This window comes from Pleurodeles waltl, chromosome 7 (genome assembly GCF_031143425.1).
Source record: "Pleurodeles waltl isolate 20211129_DDA chromosome 7, aPleWal1.hap1.20221129, whole genome shotgun sequence".
In the NCBI taxonomy this organism is placed as follows: domain Eukaryota; kingdom Metazoa; phylum Chordata; class Amphibia; order Caudata; family Salamandridae; genus Pleurodeles; species Pleurodeles waltl.
The window spans coordinates 916851589-916872259 of NC_090446.1; the positions used below are offsets into that span (position 1 = coordinate 916851589).

General features: G+C 50.1%; 1 protein-coding gene across 1 annotated transcript in view; it reads left to right on the top strand.

The window, feature by feature from the left end:
• G3BP1 (G3BP stress granule assembly factor 1) overlaps positions 1 to 20671 on the top strand; it is a 506090-nt gene that overhangs the window by 133458 nt on the left and 351961 nt on the right. The window contains exons 6-7 of the mRNA XM_069199592.1: positions 2148 to 2250; positions 2431 to 2641. Of these exons, the coding sequence (XP_069055693.1) occupies positions 2148 to 2250; positions 2431 to 2641 (314 nt within the window). The remainder of the gene's footprint in view (positions 1 to 2147; positions 2251 to 2430; positions 2642 to 20671) is intronic.

The window sequence follows — 20671 nt, forward strand, 5'->3', positions numbered from 1 at the left end:
TTGGACCTTGTCCTCTACCAACCTTAACTCCTGGAGATTGGTCTTGTAAGTCGCTGTACTCTACCGATTTTGCAGTACTTATTCTATGGGAGGAAAAACAACATTACAGAACTCGGAAATTGCACTCTGCCAACTTATGAAAGTGAAAAGAATTCCTTTTTAAAAATGTGCTTCATTGAATGTTTTTTTCTCTGATGCCTAGACGTATATTGAGATACGTGCTATTTTTATAAATTGGTGTGGATCTCCTTTTTGAGTTCTCATCTTTGGACTGTTGTGTATATTTAGGAATGTCTTGCACTCCTCTGTGTTAGGCATAAGGCAGCTAGACAACAGTACTTCCAAGTGGAGCACTTTCAGATTGTATAACGAGCCCTCTCCTCTCAATGGGGAACCCCACTCCTGGACCTTCCTACATTATTTGCGAAGAAAATGGAGAATATAAAATATGACACCCCCACCCACACACCCACACCCCCACACCCACACCCACACCCACACCCACACCCCCACCCACACACACACTCTCTCTCTCTACATTTCACCATGTTTCTGCTGACAGAACCTGCTTGTGGGAAAATTTTGAGTGTATGGTCATTAAAACACTACGCAGAATGCTAATTTGTGCACAGGAATTTGAATTCGTCCTTTACTCTCAATTGAGTGTTAAGTGTAGAATCCACTTCAAGCATCAGTGCAGACTTCATTAAATATCAAACATTAGGTTTAGCTTGTGCAGCAGTAGAAGTTAATTTGACAGGCATTGAAGCGTTCTGGCAAAATATTAAACATGCTTCCATTTCCAGCATTGCAGTTATTAGAATACCTAGAGTGTTTGGCGTGACTCTGTGTGTGTCTGTGTGTGTCTGTGTGTGTGTGTGTGTGTGTGTATATATCAGAAAAACTGCACACAATTTGAAGTTTGTCACTTTGCATAGTGGGTTCCCCTCAACATGATGCAACCATGAGTCATTTGATTCATGTGTAACACTGAAGCTTTAGTCTTTAATAAATACTAAGTTAGTGTTTGAAACCCAAAACTGTGATAGAACAGTGCACAGCATATGAATCGCTAACCCAAGGAACTGTAAACACATGTTTATTTGTATTCACATTTCTTTTTTTCTTCCACATTTTGTGGGAATCGGACTGCTATTCTACTCCAGTTTTACTGTCTGTACTATAATTGAACAAGAAATGTTACCTGTAATCGTGGTGCTGCTTCATGGTAAGCTTCATTGTCTCTTCCTCTTCTGTGGTAGTAGTATGTTAATGGTTGCAAACTCAAGATCCTAGGATTCATCTTAAAGGAACGTAAGCAGTTGCCGGTACATGGCTTGATGCCATACTGGAGCTACTATCGGCTCAAATGCCAAAAGTAAGCTCCAGTAAGTTGCTGTCCACCTGGGTCATTGTCCTTTATTTCATGTTTTTTTGTTTTAAGTCATTTTGTAAAATAGATGTATTTTTTTATTACTAGTTTTTATTGGGTTATTCATGGTTTGTGAAAGAAAATGCAAATTAAGTTGTCACTGTATTCTGCAATAAAGCTTGCATATAAATATTTTTAAAAACTTTTTCTTGCAATAATTATCTGCCTTATGATTATAGCTGTCAGCTTCAGTTTTGGGCCAATCATGCTGTTCGTCCCCAACTCTGACATTGAAGTGCAGTTTCTGCCTGTCTTTGATGTACAATCTTTTTTTATTATTAGTAAGCCTGTAACATGCACCTCTATATGCTGTATGTGAACGATGGCCATATTGGCCATTGGCTCTTTGAAGGTTCAATGGTAGAATACATCTTTATTGTATAGGTTTTAAGCCTTGCATAGTTTTTGCTTTTATTCTGATCCTTGGTGATTGTTTACATATTGACTTAGTTCTCTCTCTCTCTAAATGAAACATTAATTTTCCACATAATTCAATGTACAGAGCCTACAGCCTTTAGGGAAACCTCTGTTCTTTTGCTGAATCAGTAGGACATGTGAATGTAACTTGTTTAATTATAACTTCAGCCTCTCCAGTAATCTTGTATGTCAGTGCTGAATTGTACCTACTGTTCTTGTCCACATTCCATTTATACTGATGTGATTACTTAAACTTTGCCTTCACACAGTATCTGTTTTATTCCTTTAACCATTCTAGACTCTGAGGAGGAGGAAGAGGAGGTTGATGACACAGAAGAAAGGCAGCAGAGTCCAGAGGTACCAGCTGACGATGCTGGAGCATATTATGATGCGCCTGGAAGGTAACAAGACTTTGATATGGATTAAAGCTTCTTTATTTGTGCTGTGTAAGCAGAAATAATTGCTGTGCTTGGATTTTATGAGATCGTCCTTTATCTGTGCTAGTGAGACTTGAATTTCTATGCAAACTTTAAGGGTGTGTTAGTTACGCCTTTTTAACACTATTTTCCTCTTTTGTCCAGCTCCAATGACCCAGATGAGCAGTTAGAAGAACCAATCGCAGAGGTGGAACCGGAGCCTGAGCCAGAGCCAGAACAGGACCCTGAGCCTGAAACCCAGGAGGAAAAGTCTGAGGCAGAATTGGAGGAGCAGGTCCCAGAAGAGGAGGTTATTGAGAAGAGCCCAGGTCCTGTGCCTGTCCAGCCAACTCCTACCACGCAAGAAGAATCCCGGGTGAGACAACTGTTTACTTTTGTTTCAGATTTTTAAAGACCCATTTTGGTTACAGGTGACTAGTATATTCTAACCCAGTACTCTTGGTTGTATATGACTCCAGGTAACCTACTTTTTAAGAAGGCATACAACACTTGCTACATGCAGACATTCAAGAGGATGCAGAGTGGCTTTGTACTCTTCTCCACCGAAGGAAGGTGGCCTGGTGTGTGGTGGGCACCCAAGGTACTTACACCTTATACCAGGTCCAGGTATCTCCTCTTAGTGAAGTGTAGGCAGTGTCTAGAATCCAGGTTCTCTAGAGGTAGCTGTGGATGAGCAGCCAAGGCTTATCTAGGAGACGTGCAAAGCTCATGCAATACCTCTGAAGTCACACAGCACTTACACACAGGAAAGAAAACACTTGGTTTTACAAAAATAAAGGTACTTTATTTTTAGAACAAATCACCTCAAAATGCTAGAAGGGCAACCCCCCAAAGGAGGTAAGACACTAAATATATACACTAGTAATCAGAAACCGGCATAGAAAGGGTTAGAATACCGTGCAAATAGCAATAACCAATAGTGACCCTAGGGGGGAGTACAAACCATATACAAAAAAAATGGAATGCGAATAAGGTGCCCCCACCTAGGTAAGTGAAATGTGTAGAAGGGAGTTGGGAGCACTAGAAAACCACAGAGGTAAGTAACACAGTACCCCCAGCGACCAGGAATGCAGGAGTAAAACACTGGATTTTCCCCAAGCCCCCCAAAAGGAGGAAAATAAGAGACACCCAGTTGAGACTGCAAGAAAACCAGCTGTGTTTTCTTGAAGAAAGACCACCTGTGGAGAGAGGGGACCAAGTCCAAGAGTCACAGTGGAGTCCAGGAAGGGTAGGAGCTACTACCCACCCAGCTGTGGATGCAGTGAAGAAAAGGTCAGCACTGCAGCCCTGGAGCGGGACAAGAGTTCCTGATGGATCCACATGAAGTCCCACGCTGGAAGGAAGATTGCAAACTGGTTTCGGTGCAGGAATTCCACCAACAAGCCTTGGCAAAGGCAAACTTGTGGTTAGTAGAAAAGTGGTGCTGCCAGGGACCAGCAAGGCCCAGGAGGACTCGACCCAGGAGGGTGAGTTGTAGAGGACCTTCTGCGGCCTTCCACAGGAGCAGAGGCAGCACCCACTGGATGGGGACACAGCAGTCGCAGAAGAAGCCCATGCAGCACTACTAAAGAGGATCCCACGCCACAGGACAACCACACAGGAGTCTGTGCTTGGCAGGATGGAGTGCTGGGGCTGGAGCTACACGTCTCCTGAAGGTGCCTTGGAGGAAATGCAAACAAGGCTTGGCAGCTGCAAGAGACATGGTGCACAGGGGGTACTGTCCTGCGTGGGAAGGCAAAGACTTACCTCCACCAAAGTTGAACAGCTGGCAGAGAGGACCAAGAGGACTTCTCCAGACCACCACCCATGATGTAGGGTCCAAGCAGCTCAAGATGAAGGTAAATCCACGCAGCCGGTCGTTGCTTGTTGTAGGTGCCTGCAGTTGCAGGGTAGGGACTCCTTCACTCCAAGGGAGATTCCTTCTTCTTCTTCTTGTGCAGGCTGAAGAGTTGCAGTCTTCTGAGGATGTACGGCCGGGGAAATGTTGCAAAGCTGGCAGGAGACGTGGAAAAAAAGTTGCAGAAGAGTCTTCTTTGTTGTAGTAGTGTTGTTGGATCCTGGAGGGTCCAGTCGCATTTCCAGTGGCCAGATATCGAAGTGGAGGTTACAGGGGAGTCCTGGTGGAATCTTGTAAGCTGAATGGGAGAACCCACCCAAGAGAGAGAGAGACCCTAAATAGCCATGAAAGGGGGATTGGTTACCTAACCAGGTAAGAACCTATCAGGAGGGGGACTCTGACGTCACCTGCCTGGCCACTCAGAAGCTCCCAGAGTTCCTTTCCAACTTTGGAAACAAGATGGCAGCACCCAGGGACCCTTTGGAGGAGCTCTGGGCACCACCCCTTGGGTGGTGATGGACAGGGAAGTGGTCACTGAACCTGTTTGGACTGATTTATGGACAGAGGGCACCAAGTGTGGCCTTCAAAGCAAAACCAGTGGCTTGGGATGGCTACCCCTCCCAACCAACCACACCTATTTCCAAAGGAATTGGGTGTTAACTCCCTCTCCCAAAGGAAGTACTATGTTCTGCCTTCCTGGGCTTGATCAGATCAAGCAGCAGCAGGGCAGAACCTGTCTGAGGGGTGGCAGCAGCAGGGCTGCCTGGACAACCCTGTAAGACTGGGGGTAGCAATGCTGGGGGTCCTCCAAGAAGCCCCCAGAGTGCATGGAATCATACTGCCAATACTTGCAACAGTATTTGGGTGTGATTTTGACATGTTTGATACCAAACATGCCCAGGTTCGGAGGTACTATTATGTGGCTGGACATAGGTAGTGACCTATGTCCAGTACACGTGTAAAATGGCCTCCCCACACTCACAAAGTCCAGGAAAATGGATTTGGAGTTTTTGGGGGCACCTCTGCTAGTGCAGGGGTCCCCTTTCACACAGGTACTTGCACCCTGCCCTCTGGGCTGAGAGGGCCTACCAAACAGTGCAAATAGCAATAACCAATAGTGACCCTAGGGGGAGAACAAACCATGTACTTAAAAAATGGAATGCGAATAAGGTACCCCCACCTAGGTAAATGTGTAAGGGTGAGCTCGGAGTACTAGAAAACCAGGGGTAAGTAACTCAGTACCCCCTAGCAACCCGGAATGCAGGTGGAAAACACTGGAATTTCCCCAAACCACCCAAAAGGAGGAAAAAAAGAAAGACACCCAGTTGAGACTGCAAGGTGGTGATGGACATTATTGCCAGTTTCGCACCAGAGGGGGGCGGGTGGTCCCTGAACCAGTGTGGACTGGTTTATGCACAGAGGGCACCAAATGTGCCCTTCAAAGCCATTGTAGGTGCTGACCATTTACTAAGGATGCCCTGCCCTCGGGACTGTCACCAAAAGCGAAGCCTAAACACACCTCTGCTATTCAGAGCTGACTAGTCTAGTTAGTTGCTGAGCCCAACATTTTCCTCATTGGCTCTGAGCTCTTCCACAGCTTCGGCTCGGACCACCTCCATGCCAAAACACAGGACACCTTTTGGCAAAAGCTGTGCAATCTGTGCCTACACCATCAAAACACCAGCTTACTTTTGAGGAAACTATTGATCTACCTGCACTTCCTAAAAAGAAAAAGGACATTGCCGCTAGTATTCTACATCCATCTCTGCCTTCTTCTCCTTCACCTCTCACCACCACAACTTCCTTTATCACATCACTCATTTAGTGACATACGTGATGTTACACCACAAGGCTCCCCACAGTCTTACACAGGAGATCAAGGAGAGGGAGATACCACACATCAGTTGCCGTAGCTCCATAGAATACCTATGACATTGACCCCCTGGGGGATACCGACCCACACCTATACGCAGCTAAGCCCTCACTCTGGATTATGTAAAATAATTCCAGGAACTGATAGCTAGGGAAGCTGCATACTACCAGGTCCCATTACATAAAGACTCACTAGAGGAGGACTTTGTATTTGAAACCCTATCCTCTACTACCAGGGCCTGCTAATATCTACCATTGCTAAAAAGGATGACCAGACAAGCAGAGGAGATCTTCAAATATCCAGTACAGGCGTTGTAAGGAAATGCCTCCTTGGCATGGTTACCCCCTGACTTTTTGCCTTTGCTGATGCCAAGTTATGATTTGAAAGTGTGCTGAGGCCTGCTATCCATTCCCAGCACCAGTGTTCTTTCCCTAACCTGTACCTTTGTTTCCACAATTGGCACACCCTGGCATCCAGGTAAGTCCCTTGTAACTGGTACCCCTGGTACCAAGGGCCCTGATGCCAGGGAAGGTCTCTAAGGGCTGCAGCATATCTTATGCCACCCTGGGGACCCCTCACTCAGCACAGACACACTGCTTGCCCGCTTGTGTGTGCTGGTGGGGAGAAAACGAGTAAGTCGACATGGCACTCCCCTCAGGGTGCCATGCCAACCTCACACTGCCTATGGCATAGATAAGTCACCCCTCTAGCAGGCCTTACAGCCCTAAGGCAGGGTGCACTATCCCATAGGTGAGGGCATAGGTGCATGAGCACTATGCCCCTACAGTGTCTAAGCAAAACCTTAGACATTTTAAGTGCAGGGTAGCCATAAGAGTATATGGTCTGGGAGTCTGTCATACACGAACTCCACAGCACCATAATGGCTACACTGAAAACTGTGAAGTTTGGTATCAAACTTCTCAGCACAATAAATGTACACTGATGCCAGTGTACATTTTATTGTGAAATACACCCCAGAGGGCATCTTAGAGATGCCCCCTGAAAACATACCCGACTTCCAGTGTGGGATGACTAGTTTTACCAGCCTGCCACACACCAGACATGTTGCTGGGCCACATGGGGAGAGTGCCTTTGTCTCTGTGGCTAATAACAAAGCCTGTACTGGGTGGAGGTGCTTCTCACCTCCCCCTGCAGGAACTGTAACACCTGGCGGTGAGCCTCAAAGGCTCACCCCCTTTGTTACAGCGCCCCAGGGCATTCCAGCTAGTGGAGATGCCCGCTCCCTTTGGCCACGGCCCCACTTTTGGCGGCAAGGCCGGAGGAGATAATGAGAAAAACAATGAGGAGTCACTGGCCAGTCAGGACAATGTCTAAGGTTTTGCTTAGACACTGTAGGGGCACAGTGCTCATGCACTGGTGCCCTCACCTATGGTATAGTGCACCCTGCCTTAGGGCTGTAAGGCCTGCTAGAGGGGTGACTTATCTATACTTGCATAGGCAGTGAGAGGCTGGCATGGCACCCTGAGGGGAGTGCCATGTCGACTTACTCATTTTGTCCTCACCAGCACACAAGCGGGCAAGCAGTGTGTCTGTGCTGAGTGAGGGGTCTCCAGGGTGGCATAAGACATGCTGCAGCCCTTAGAGACCTTCCCTGGCATCAGGGCCCTTGGTACCAGGGGTACCAATTACAAGGGACTTACCTGGATGCCAGGGTGTGCCAATTGGGAAAACAAAAGTACAGGTTAGGGAAAGAACACTGGTGCTGGGGCCTGGTTAGCAGGCCTCAGCACACTCAATTCAAAACATAGCATCAGCAAAAGCAAAACGTCAGGGGGTAACCATGCCAAGGAGGCATTTCCTTACAGTTTTTGTATAGAAAAATATATTTTCTTAGTTTATTTTAAGATCCACAGGTTCAAATTCTACATGTAATACTTTGCATGAAAGGTATTGCAGGTAAGTACTTTAGGAACTTTGAATCATCACAATAGCATATATACTTTTCAAATAAAACACATATAGCTATTTTAAAACTAGACACTTAGTGCAATTTTCACAGTTCCTAGGGGAGGTAAGTAATTGTTAGTTCTTGCAGGTAAGTAAACCACCTACGGGGTTCAAGTTTGGGTCCAAGGTAGCCCACCGTTGGGGGTTCAGAGCAACCCCAGAGTTACCACACCAGCAGCTCAGGGCCGGTACGGTGCAGAGGTCAAAGTGGTGCCCAAAACACACAGGCTTCAATGGAGAAGGGGGTGCCCCGGTTCCAGTCTGCCAGCAGGTAAGTACCCGTGTCTTCGGAGGGCAGACCAGGGGGGTTTTGTAGGGCACCGGGGGGGGACACAAGTTAGCACAGAAAGTACACCCTCAGCAGCACGGGGGCGGCCGCGTGCAGTGTGCCAACACACGTCTGGTTTGTCGTTGAAATCAATGGGAGACCAAGGGGTCTCTTCAGCGATGCAGGCAAGGGGGGGGCTCCTCGGGGTAGCCACCACCTGGGCAAGGGAGAGGGCCTCCTGGGGGTCACTCCTGCGCTGGAGTTCCGATCTTTCAGGTCCTGGGGGCTGCGGGTGCAGGGTTTTTGCCAAGCGCCGGGATCTGGGAATCAGGCAGTCGCAGTCAGGGGGAGCCTCGGGATTCCTTCTGCAGGCGTTGCTGTGGAGGCTCAGGGGGGACAACTTTGGTTACTCACAGTCTCTGAGTCGCCGGGGAGTCCTCCCTGAATCGTTTTCTCCACAAGTCGAGCCGGGGGCGTTGGGTGCACAGTTGCAAGTCTCACGCTTCTGGCGGGAAATGCTGTTTGTAGGAAGTTGGCTCTGTATGCACTATTTCAAAGTGAGGAATAGTATGCACAGAGTCCAAGGGTTCCCCTTAGAGGTAAGATAGTGGCAAAATGAGATAATACTAATGCTCTATTTTGTGGTAGTGTGGTCGAGCAGTAGGCTTATCAAATGAGTAGTGGAAGGAAATGCCTCCTTGGCATGGTTACCCCCTGACTTTTTGCCTTTGCTGATGCTATGTTTTGAATTGAGTGTGCTGAGGCCTGCTAACCAGGCCCCAGCACCAGTGTTCTTTCCCTAACCTGTACTTTTGTTTTCACAATTGGCACACCCTGGCATCCAGGTAAGTCCCTTGTAACTGGTACCCCTGGTACCAAGGGCCCTGATGCCAGGGAAGGTCTCTAAGGGCTGCAGCATATCTTATGCCACCCTGGGGACCCCTCACTCAGCACAGACACACTGCTTGCCCGCTTGTGTGTGCTGGTGAGGACAAAACGAGTAAGTCGACATGGCACTCCCCTCAGGGTGCCATGCCAACCTCACACTGCCTATGCAGTATAGATAAGTCACCCCTCTAGCAGGCCTTACAGCCATAAGGCAGGGTGCACTATACCATAGGTGAGGGCACCAGTGCATGAGCACTGTGCCCCTACAGTGTCTAAGCAAAACCTTAGACATTGTAAGTGCAGGGTAGCCATAAGAGTATATGGTCTGGGAGTCTGTTTTACACGAACTCCACAGCACCATAATGGCTACACTGAAAACTGTGAAGTTTGGTATCAAACTTCTCAGCACAATAAATGCACACTGATGCCAGTGTACATTTTATTGTAAAATACACCCCAGAGGGCACCTTAGAGGTGCCCCTGAAACCTTAACCAACTACCTGTGTAGGCTGACTGGTTCTAGCAGCCTGCCACACTCGAGACATGTTGCTGGCCCAATGGGGAGAGTGCCTTTGTCACTCTGAGGCCAGTAACAAAGCCTGCACTGGGTAGAGATGCTAACACCTCCCCCAGGCAGGAGCTGTAACACCTGGCGGTGAGCCTCAAAGGCTCACCCCCTTTGTTCCAGCACCGCAGGGCACTCCAGCTAGTGGAGTTGCCCGCCCCCCTCCGGCCACGGCCCCACTTTTGGCGGCAAGGCCGGAGGAAATGATGAGAATAACAAGGAGTCGTCACTGGCCAGTCAGGACAGCCCATAAGGTGTCCTGAGCTGAAGTGACTCCAACTTTTAGAAATCCTCCATCTTGCAGATGGAGGATTCCCCCAATAGGGATAGGAATGTGACCCCCTCCCCTTGGGAGGAGGCACAAAGAGGGTGTACCCACCCTCAGGGCTAGTAGCCATTGGCTACTAACCCCCCAGACCTAAACACACCCTTAAATTTAGTATTTAAGGGCTTCCCTGAACCTAAAGATTGAGATTCCTTCAACTTACCGAAGAAGAGGACTGCTGAGCTGAAAAACCCCTGCAGAAGAAGAAAGAAGACACAAACTGCTTTGGCCCCAGACCTACCGGCCTGTCTCGTGCCTTCAGAAGAAACCTGCTCCAGCGACGCTTTCCCCAGGACCAGCGACCTCTGAATCCTCAGAGGACTGCCCTGCTTCAAGAGGAACAAGAAACTCCTGAGGACAGCGGCCCTGTTCCAAAAAGACTGCAACTTTGTTTCAGAGGAGCAGATTTAAAGACCCCTGCAATCCCCGCAAGAAGTGTGAGACTTGCAACACTGCACCCGGCGACCCCGACTCGACTGGTGGAGAACCAACACCTCAGGGAGGACCCTCCGGCGACTCCGAGACCGTGAGTAACCAAAGTTGTCCCCCCTGAGCCCCCACAGCGACACCTGCAGAGGGAATCCCGAGGCTCCCCCTGACCGCGACTGCCTGACTCTAAAATTGCGACGGCTGGAAAAGACCCTGCACCCGCAGCCCCCAGCACCTGAAGGATCGGAACTCCAGTGCAGGAGTGACCCCCAGGAGGCCCTCTCCCTCTCCCTTGCCCAGGTGGTGGCTACCCCGAGGAGCCCCCCCCCCTTGCCTGCCTGCACCGCTGAAGAGACCTCTTGGTCTCCCATTGACTCCCATTGGAAACCCAACGCTTGTTTGCACACTGCACCCGGCCGCCCCCACGCTGCTGAGGGTGTACTTTTTGTGTGGACTTGTGTCCCCCCCCCCCCCCCCCCCCCCGGTGCCCTACAAAACCCCCCTTGTCTGCCCTCCGAAGACGCGGCTACTTACCTGCTGGCAGACCGGAACCGGGGCACCCCCTTCTCTCCTTTGAAGCCTATGCGTTTTGGGCACCACTTTGAACTCTGCACCTGACCGGCCCTGAGCTGCTGATGTGGTGACTTAGGGGTTGCTCTGAACCCCCAACGGTGGGCTACCTTGGACCCCAATCTTAACCCTGTAGGTGGTTTACTTACCTGCAAAAACTAACATTACTTTACCTCCCCCAGGAACTGTGAAAATTGCACTGTGTCCACTTTTAAAACAGCTAAATGTGTTTTATGTAAAAAGTATATATGCTATTGTAATTATTCAAAGTTCCTAAAGTACTTACCTGCAATACCTTTCAAATGAGATATTACATGTAGAATTTGAACATGTGGTTCTTAAAATAAACTAAGAAAATATATTTTTCTATAACATAAACCTATTGGCCTGGAATTGTGTCTGAGTGTGTGTTCCTCATTGCCTATGTGTATGTACAACAAATGCTTAACACTACTCCTTGGATAAGCCTACTGCTCGACCACACTACCACAAAATAGAGCATTAGTATTATCTCTTTTTGCCACTATCTTACCTCTAAGGGGAACCCTTGGACTCTGTGCATACTATTCCTTACTTTGAAATAGTGCATACAGAGCCAACTTCCTACAAGTAGTGTTAAGCATTTGTTGTACATATACACAGGCAATAAATGAGGAACACACACTCCAAGACAATTCCAGGCCAATAGGTTTTTGTATAGAAAAATATATTTTCTTAGTTTTATTTTAAGAACCACAGGTTCAAATTCTACATGTAATACTTTGCATGAAAGGTATTGCAGGCAAGTACTTTTTGAAATTTGAATAATCACAATAGCATATATACTTTTCAAATAAAACACATATAGCTATTTTAAAACTAGACACTTGGTGCAATTTTCACAGTTCCTAGGGGATGTAAGTAATTGTTAGTTCTTGCAGGTAAGTAAACCACCTACAGGGTTCAAGTTTGGGTCCAAGGTAGCCTACCGTTGGGGGTTCAGAGCAACCCCAAAGTTACCACACCAGCAGCTCAGGGCCGGTCAGGTGCAGAGTTCAAAGTGGTGCCCAAAACACACAGGCTTCAATGGAGAAGGGGGTGCCCCGGTTCCAGTCTGCCAGCAGGTAAGTGCCCGCGTCTCCGGAGGGCAGACCAGGGGGGTTTTGTAGGACACCGGGGGGGGACACAAGTTAGCACAGAAAGTACGCCCTTAGCAGCACGGGGGCGGGCGGGTGCAGTGTGCAAACACACGTGGGGTTTTCAATTGGAATCAATGGGAGACCAAGGGGTCTCTTCAGCGATGCAGGCAAGGGGGGGGGGCTCCTCGGGGTAGCCACCACCTGGGCAAGGGAGAGGGCCTCCTGGGGGTCACTCCTGCACTGGAGTTCCGATCTTTCAGGTCCTGGGGGCTGCGGGTGCAGGGTCTTTTCCAGGTGTCGGGATCTGGGAGTCAGGCAGTCGTGGTCAGGGGGAGCCTCGGGATTCCCTCTGCAGGCGTCGCTGTGGGGGTTCAGGGGGGGGCAACTCTGGCTACTCACGGTCTCCTAGTCGCCGGGGAGTCCTCCCCGAAGTGTTTGTTCTCCACAAGTCGAGCCGGGGGCGTCGGGTGCAGAGTTGCAAGTCTCACGCTTCTGGCGGGAAATGCAGTTGTCTTGAAGTTGCTTCTTTGGAAACAAAGTTGCAGTCTTTGGTGAATAGGGCCGCTGTTCTTGGGAGTTTCTTGGTCCTTCTAGAGCATGGCAGTCCTCTGAGAATTCAGAGGTCGCTGGTCCTGGGGAAAGCGTCGCTCGAGCAGTTTCTTCAGAAGGGGGGGGAGACAGGCCGGTAGAGCTGGGGCCAAAGCAGTTGGTGTCTCCGTCTTCTCTGCAGGGTTTTCCAGCTCAGCAGTCCTCTTCTTCTTAGGTTGCAGGAATCTGAGTTCCTAGGTTCAGGGGAGCCCCTAAATACAGAATTTAGGGGTGTGTTTAGGTCAGGGAGGGCAGTAGCCAATGACTACTAGCCCTGAGGGTGGCTACACCCTCTTTGTGCCTCCTCCCAAGGGGAGGTGGTCACATTCCTATCCCTATTGGGGGGATCCTCCATCTGCAAGATGGATGATTCCTAAAAGTCGGTCACTTCAGCTCAGGTTGCCTTAGGGGCTGTCCTGACTGGCCAGTGACTCCTACTTGTTTTTCTCATTATCTCCTCCGGCCTTGCCGCCAAAAGTGGGGCCGTGGCCGGAGGGGGCGGGCAACTCCACTAGCTGGAATGCCCTGTGGTGCTGTAACAAAGGGGGTGAGCCTTTGAGGCTCACCGCCAGGTGTTTTAGCTCCTGCAAGGGGGAGGTGATAAGCATCTCCACCCAGTGCAGGCTTTGTTACTAGCCACAGAGTGACAAAGGCACTCTCCCCATGTGGCCAACAACATGTCTAGAGTGTGGCAGGCTGCTAAAACCAGTCAGCCTACACGGGTAGTTGGTTAAGGTTTCAGGGGGTACCTCTAAGGTGCCCTCTGGGGTGTATTTTACATTAAAATGTACACTGGCATCAGTGTGCATTTATTGTGCTGAGAAGTTTGATACCAAACTTCCTAGTTTTCAGTGTAGCCATTATGGTGCTGTGGAGTTCGTGTTTGACAGACTCCCAGACCATATACTCTTATGGCTACCCTGCACTTACAATGGCTAAGGTTTGGCTTAGACTCTGTAGGGGCACAGTGCTCATGCACTGGTGCCCTCACCTATGGCATAGTGCACCCTGCTTTAGGGCTGTAAGGCCTGGTAGAGGGGTGACTTATCTATACTGCATAGGCAGTATGAGGTTGGCATGGATCCCTGAGGGGAGTGCCATGTCGACTTACTCGTTTTGTCCTCACCAGCACACACAAGCTGGCAAGCAGTGTGTCTGTGCTGAGCGAGGGGTCCCCAGGGTTGCATAAAATATGCTGCAGCCCTTAGAGACCTTCCCTGGCATCAGGGCCCTTGGTACCAGGGGTACCAGTTACAAGGGACTTACCTGGATGCCAGGGTGTGCCAGTTGTGTAAACAAAAGTACAGGTTAGGGAAAGAACACTGGTGCTAGGGCCTGGTTAGCAGGCCTCAGTACACTTTCAATTCAAAACATTGCATCAGCAAAGGCAAAAAGTTAGGGGGTAACCATGCCAAGGAGGCATTTCCTTACAAATAGGCATTGGTAAAAGAAAATAGTGAGGGCCCTTGGGGAGGGCCAAACCATATACTAAAGTGGAATGTGAAAGGCAGTCACCCATCCAAGGAAGTGGAATCGGTAGAAGGGAGTTGGAGGAACTAGGAACCCCTAAGTGAGTACCAAAGTGACCCCCAGCAACCAGGAGAGTGGAGGTAAGTACCTGGTTTTCCCCAAACCCAAAAAGAGGACTTTGGAAATGGTTTGTTCAAGACTCCACCAAGACTGGAAGAATCCAAAGGTGGATCCTGGCAGAAAAGAACCTGCAAAGGAAGGGGACCGAGTCCTGTTTAAGAAGGAGTGTCCGGTTGTGGCAGCAGCCACTACCCACCTTTCTGTGGATGCAGGGCCAGGTTGACTGTGGACGAAGGTCAGCCGTGCAGCACAGGAGATGAAGAGAAGTCCCAGAGGTGATGCAAGTGATGTCCTACGTCGGCGGTCGAGATGCAGTCAGTTAATGGTGCTGGGAAACCCCCAACCAACCTTGGCAAATGCATGAGTTAGAGCAGTGGGCTTGCAAGGCTGAAGAGGACCAGCAAGGTCCAGCGGACTCGACCCAAATAGGGGAAGTCCGGGGTGACCCTCAACAGCTGAGAGTCACAAGAGGAGGCAATCCTCGCAGGCAACCCACCAGCAGCAGGCACAGGAGTCACTGTGAGGCCTCCTCAGCACACCTGAAGAGGAGTCTCACGTCGCTGGAGCGGCAGAAAGGAGATTGTGCTTTGCAGAAAGGGTTGCTTGGGACCGAGGCTACACGGAGCCTGATGATCCCTTGTAGAAGGAACAAACGAGCCTTGGTAGCTGCAAGAGTCACGGTGCACAGGGGGTGCTGTCCCATAAGGAGAGGCAAAAGCTTACCCTCTCCCAAGTTGGGCAGCTGGTAGAGAGGACCAAGGAGACCACTCCAGGCCACCACCTGTGATGCAGGATCCACACAGCTCCAGAGGAGAAAAGAGCCATGCAGCCAGTCGTTGTTGCAGTTGGTGCCTGCGGATGCAGAGGTGTGACTCCTTTACTCCGAGGGAGATTCCTTCTTACTTCTTGCGCAGGCTGAAGACTAGTCACCCTCAGAGGATGCAGAGCTGGGGAAATAATGCAGTTGCTGGAAGGAGTCAGAGAAACAATGCTGCAGAGCGAAGCTGTCACTGTAGTTTCAGATTGTCGGTTCCTGGAGGGTCCAGTTGCAGTCCCAGTGGCCAGAAGATGAAGTAAATGATACAGACGAGTCCTGGTGAAATCTTGCACATCAAATCTGAGGGCCCACTTGAGAGGGAGACCCTAAATAGCCAAGCAAGGGGAATTGGTCACCTAGCAAAGTGACCACCTATCTGGAGGGGGCTGTAACGTCACCTCCCTGACCTGGCCACTCACATGCCCCCACGGGCCTCTGCCCACCTTGGATTCAAGAAGGCAGAATCAAGTGGCCACTTGGAGGTACTCTGGGCACCGCCTGAGGGTGGTGATGGTCAGGGGAGTCGTCACTCCCCTTTCCTTTGGCCAGGTTTGTGCCAGAGCAGAGACCTGGGTCCCTGAACTGGTGCAAACCGGTTTATGCAAGGAGGGCACCAAATGTTCCCTTCAAAGCATACCAGTAGCTTTGGGTAGGCTACCATGTAACACCTATTTCCAAGGGAGAGGGTGTTACCTTCCTCTACCACAGGAAATCCTATGTTCTTCCTTTGTCTGCCTGAGCTGGTCAAGCAGCAAGCAGGAGAACAGAAACCTCTCTGAGGAGTGACTTCGTGGGCTGCCCGGAAAACTCCAGAAGACTGGTAGGAGCAATGCTGGGGGTCGTCTAAGGAGCCCCAGAGTGCGTGGAATCATACAACCAGTACTGGCAACAGTATTTGGTTATGATTTCAACAGGTTTGATAGGAAACATACCCAGGTTCGGAGTTACCATTGTGTAGCTGGACCGGTGTCCAGTACACGGGTAAAATGGCTTCCACGCACTTACGAACTCCAGTGCAATGGAGCTGGAGTTCATTGGGGAGCCTCTGCTCGTGCAGGGGTGCCCTCACACACGGCTACCTACACACAGCTACCTACAAATGGCTACCTACACCCTGCCCTCTGGGCTAGGAGGGCCTACCATAGGGGTGACTTAGTGCAGTGACATAGTAAATGGGTGCATTCACCTTTTCATGCAGGCTGCAATGGCAGGCCTACAGACACATTTTGCATGAGCTCCCAATGGGTGGCACAATACATGCTGCAGCCCATGGTGAATCCCTAGTGCCCCAATAACCTGGGTACCTAAGTACCATATCATAGGCACTTTTAGGGGGCACCAGTATGCCAATTCTGAGGTGAGCAAAGTCATAGGCAATCACATTTAGAGGGAGGTTAGCAGGATCCCAATGAAATCAGTCAGAGCATACTGACAGCAGGCAAAAAGTTGAGGTAACCATGTCAAAAAGGGGTACGTTCCTACACTGAGGAGTCCGTTTCCTTTGTAACTCAAGATACTTATTGGAGGAAAAACAAATTGCACACATCCGGACCCAACACTAGATTGTAGGAGTATGCAGAGAATGTGAATCTACAGCACTACATGCCATGAACAGATGTCCACAGGGTAAGTAACATAACCCATACATAGGCAAATAGCTTGTGAACGCAAAAACAAAGCAAAATTGCCAAAGGGACATTCAAACAGTTATCACAATCTTAAGCGCCTGAGGTTCTCCACAAATCCCAAGAAGTAGTCACCATATCCAGAACAGAAAAAAGTATTCCTGGCATGACCCTGACTTGATGTTAGCACAGGCATACCTGACTGAGAGTAGAGTAAAAACTATGGCAGAGCAAGCTCTCTTATACCAGAGGGGGTCAGTCTCTGATAGTGAGGGCAGTCATGAAGCTAATGCAGATAATTTATTCCGCTCATTATCCATGCAAGACTGCACATGTTCCCCTTCTAGGAATGGTTATGCAACAATTGATCAAAGGCCAACGAGAGCTGGGAGGGTATAGTGGTTATAATGGCTAAAATACAAAAGGAAACACAATGACAGATATCAAAGAACATAACCTTAGGAAGACCATTCAAGACGCCAACTTTGACCATCACAACAGATGCATCCCACAAGGGATAGGGAGCATACACCAGCAACCTGAAGGCATGAGGACAATGGAACAACACAGAAGTGGTGAAACACGTCAACTTCTGATAATGAAGACTGTGTTCCTAGCTCTATATCCTGTTCAGGCACACAACATGAAGAACCGTACTGATACAGACAGACAATACAACAACTATGTTCTACCTGAACAAACCGAGGCGCACAAAATCATTCATCCTGAGCAAGTTAGCTCAGGTAATATGGCACTGGGCGATACCAAGGAGGCTCAGCCAGGAAGCCGTCCACCTACCAGGAAAGGAAAACACCGAGGCGGCCAGACTAAGCAAACAAGAAAGCAGTTCCCACAAATGGTGAAAGGAAATGCCTCCTTGGCATGGTTACCCCCTGACTTTTTGCCTTTGCTGATGCTAAGTTTTGATTTGAAAGTGTGCTGAGGCCTGCTAACCAGGCCCCGGCACCAGTGTTCTTTCCCTAACCTGTACTTTTGTTTCCACAATTGGCACACCCTGGCATCCAGGTAAGTCCCTTGTAACTGGTATCCCTGGTACCAAGGGCCCTGATGCCAAGGAAGGTCTCTAAGGGCTGAAGCATATCTTATGCCACCCTGGAGACCCCTCACTCAGCACAGACACCCTGCTTGCCAGCTTGTGTGTGCTGGTGAGAACAAAACGAGTAAGTCGACATGGCACTCCCCTCAGGGTGCCATGCCAGCCTCTCACTGCCTATGCAGGTATAGATAAGTCACCCCTCTAGCAGGCCTTACAGCCCTAAGGCAGGGTGCACTATACCATAGGTGAGGGCACCAGTGCATGAGCACTGTGCCCCTACAGTGTCTAAGCAATACCTTAGACATTGTAAGTGCAGGGTAGCCATAAGAGTATATGGTCTGGGAGTCTGTTTTACACGAACTCCACAGCACCATAATGGCTACACTGAAAACTGGGAAGTTTGGTATCAAACTTCTCAGCACAATAAATGCACACTGATACCAGTGTACATTTTATTGTAAAATACACCCCAGAGGGCACCTTAGAGGTGCCCCCTGAAACCTTAACCAACTATCTGTGTAGGCTGACTGGTTCCAGCAGCCTGCCACACTAGAGACATGTTGCTGGCCCCATGGGGAGAGTGCCTTTGTCACTCTGAGGCCAGTAACAAAGCCTGCACTCGGTGGAGATGCTAACACCTCCCCCAGGCAGGAGCTGTCACACCTGGCGGTGAGCCTCAAAGGCTCACCCCAGTGTGCCAGCACCGCAGGACACTCCAGCTAGTGGAGTTGCCCGCCCCCTCCGGCCCCGGCCCCCACTTTTGGCGGCAAGGCCGGAGAAAATAATGAGAAAAACAAGGAGTCACTGGCCAGTCAGGACAGCCCCTAAGGTGTCCTGAGCTGAAGTGACTCCAACTTTTAGAAATCCTCCATCTTGCAGATGGAGGATTCCCCCAATAGGATTAGGGATGTGACCCCCTCCCCTTGGGAGGAGGCACAAAGAGGGTGTACTCACCCTCGGGGCTAGTAGCCATTGGCTACTAACCCCCCCAGACCTAAACACGCCCTTAAATTTAGTATTTAAGGGCTCCCCTGAACCTAAGAATTTAGATTCCTGCAACTTATCTGAAGAAGAAGACTGCTGAGCTGAAAAACCCCTGCAGAGGAAGAACAGAAGGCACCAACTGCTTTGGCCCCAGTCCTACCGGCCTGTCTCCTGCCTTCCAAAGAAACCTGCTCCAGCGACGCTTTCCAAGGGACCAGCGACCTCTGAATCCTCTGAGGACTGCCCGACAGCGGCACTGCTCCAAAAGAACTGCAACTTTGTTTCAAGGAGCAGACTTAAAGACCCCTGCAACTCCCCGCAAGAAGCTTGAGACTTGCAACACTGCACCCGGCGACCCCGACTCGACTGGTGGAGAACCAACACCTCCGGGAGGACCCTCCGGCGACTCTGAGTCCGTGAGTAACCAAAGTTGTCCCCCTTGAGCCCCCACAGCGATGCCTGCAGAGGGAATCCCGAGGCTCCCCCTGACCGCGACTGCCTGAACTCCATTTCCCGACGGCTGGAAAAGACCCTGCACCCGCAGCCCCCAGCACCTAACGGAACGGAACTCCTGTGCAGGAGTGACTCCCTCAGGGTGCCATGCCAACCTCACACTGCCTGTGCAGTATAGATAAGTCACCCCTCTAGCAGGCCTTACAGCCCTAAGGCAGGGTTCACTATACCATAGGTGAGGGCAGAAGTGCATGAGCACTATGCCCCTACAGTGTCTAAGCAAAACCTAAGCCATTGTAAGTGCAGGGTAGCCATAAGAGTATATGATCTGGGAGTCTGTCATGCACGAACCCCACAGCACCATAATGGCTACACTGAAAACTGGGAAGTTTGGTATCAAACTTCTCAGCACAATAAATGCACACTGATGCCAGTGTACATTTTATTGTAACATACACCCCAGAGGGCACCTTAGAGGTGCCCCCTGAAACCTTAACCGATTATCCGTCTAGGCTGACTGGTTTTAGCAGCCTGCCTCACACCAGACATGTTGTTGGCCACATGGGGAGAGTGCCTTTGTCACTCTGTGGCTAGTAACAAAGCCTGTACTGGGTGGAGATGCTTATCACCTCCCCCTGCAGGAACTGTAACACCTGGCGGTGAGCCTCAAAGGCTCACCCCCTTTGTTACAGCACCCCAGGGCACTCCAGCTAGTGGAGTTGCCCGTCCCCTCCGGCCACGGCCCCACTTTTGGCAGCAAGGCTGGAGGAGATAATGAGAAAAACAAGGAGTTGTCACTGGCCAGTCAGGACAGCCCCTAAGGTGTCCTGAGCTGAGGTGACTCTAACTTTTAGAAATCCTCCATCTTGCAGATGGAGGATTCCCCCAATAGGATTAGGGATGTGCCCCCCCTCCCCTCAGGGAGGAGGCACAAAGAGGGTGTAGCCACCCTCAGGGCTAGTAGCCATTGGCTACTAACCCCCAGACCTAAACACACCCCTAAATTCAGTATTTAGGGGCTCCCCAGAACCTAGGAACTCAGATTCCTGCAACCTAAGAAGAGGACTGCTGAAATGAAAAACCCTGCAGAGAAGACGGAGACACCAACTGCTTTGGCCCACGCTCTACCGGCCTGTCTCCCCCACTCCTAAAGACACTGCACCAGCGACGCGTTCCCCAGGGACCAGCGACCTCTGCTATTGGTCGAAGAGCCAGGTCTTGAGGAGTCTCCTGAAGGTGAGAAGGTCCTGGGTCTGTCGTAGGGGGGTCGGGAGGGAGTTCCAGGTTTTGGCAGCGAGGTAGGAGAAGGATCTGCCGCCGGATGTCTTGCGTTGGATGCGGGGAGTGATGGCGAGGCTGGCAGAGCGGAGTTGGCGGGGGGGACGTAGAAGTTGAGTCTGTTGTTCAGGTAGGTGGGTACGGCGTTGTAG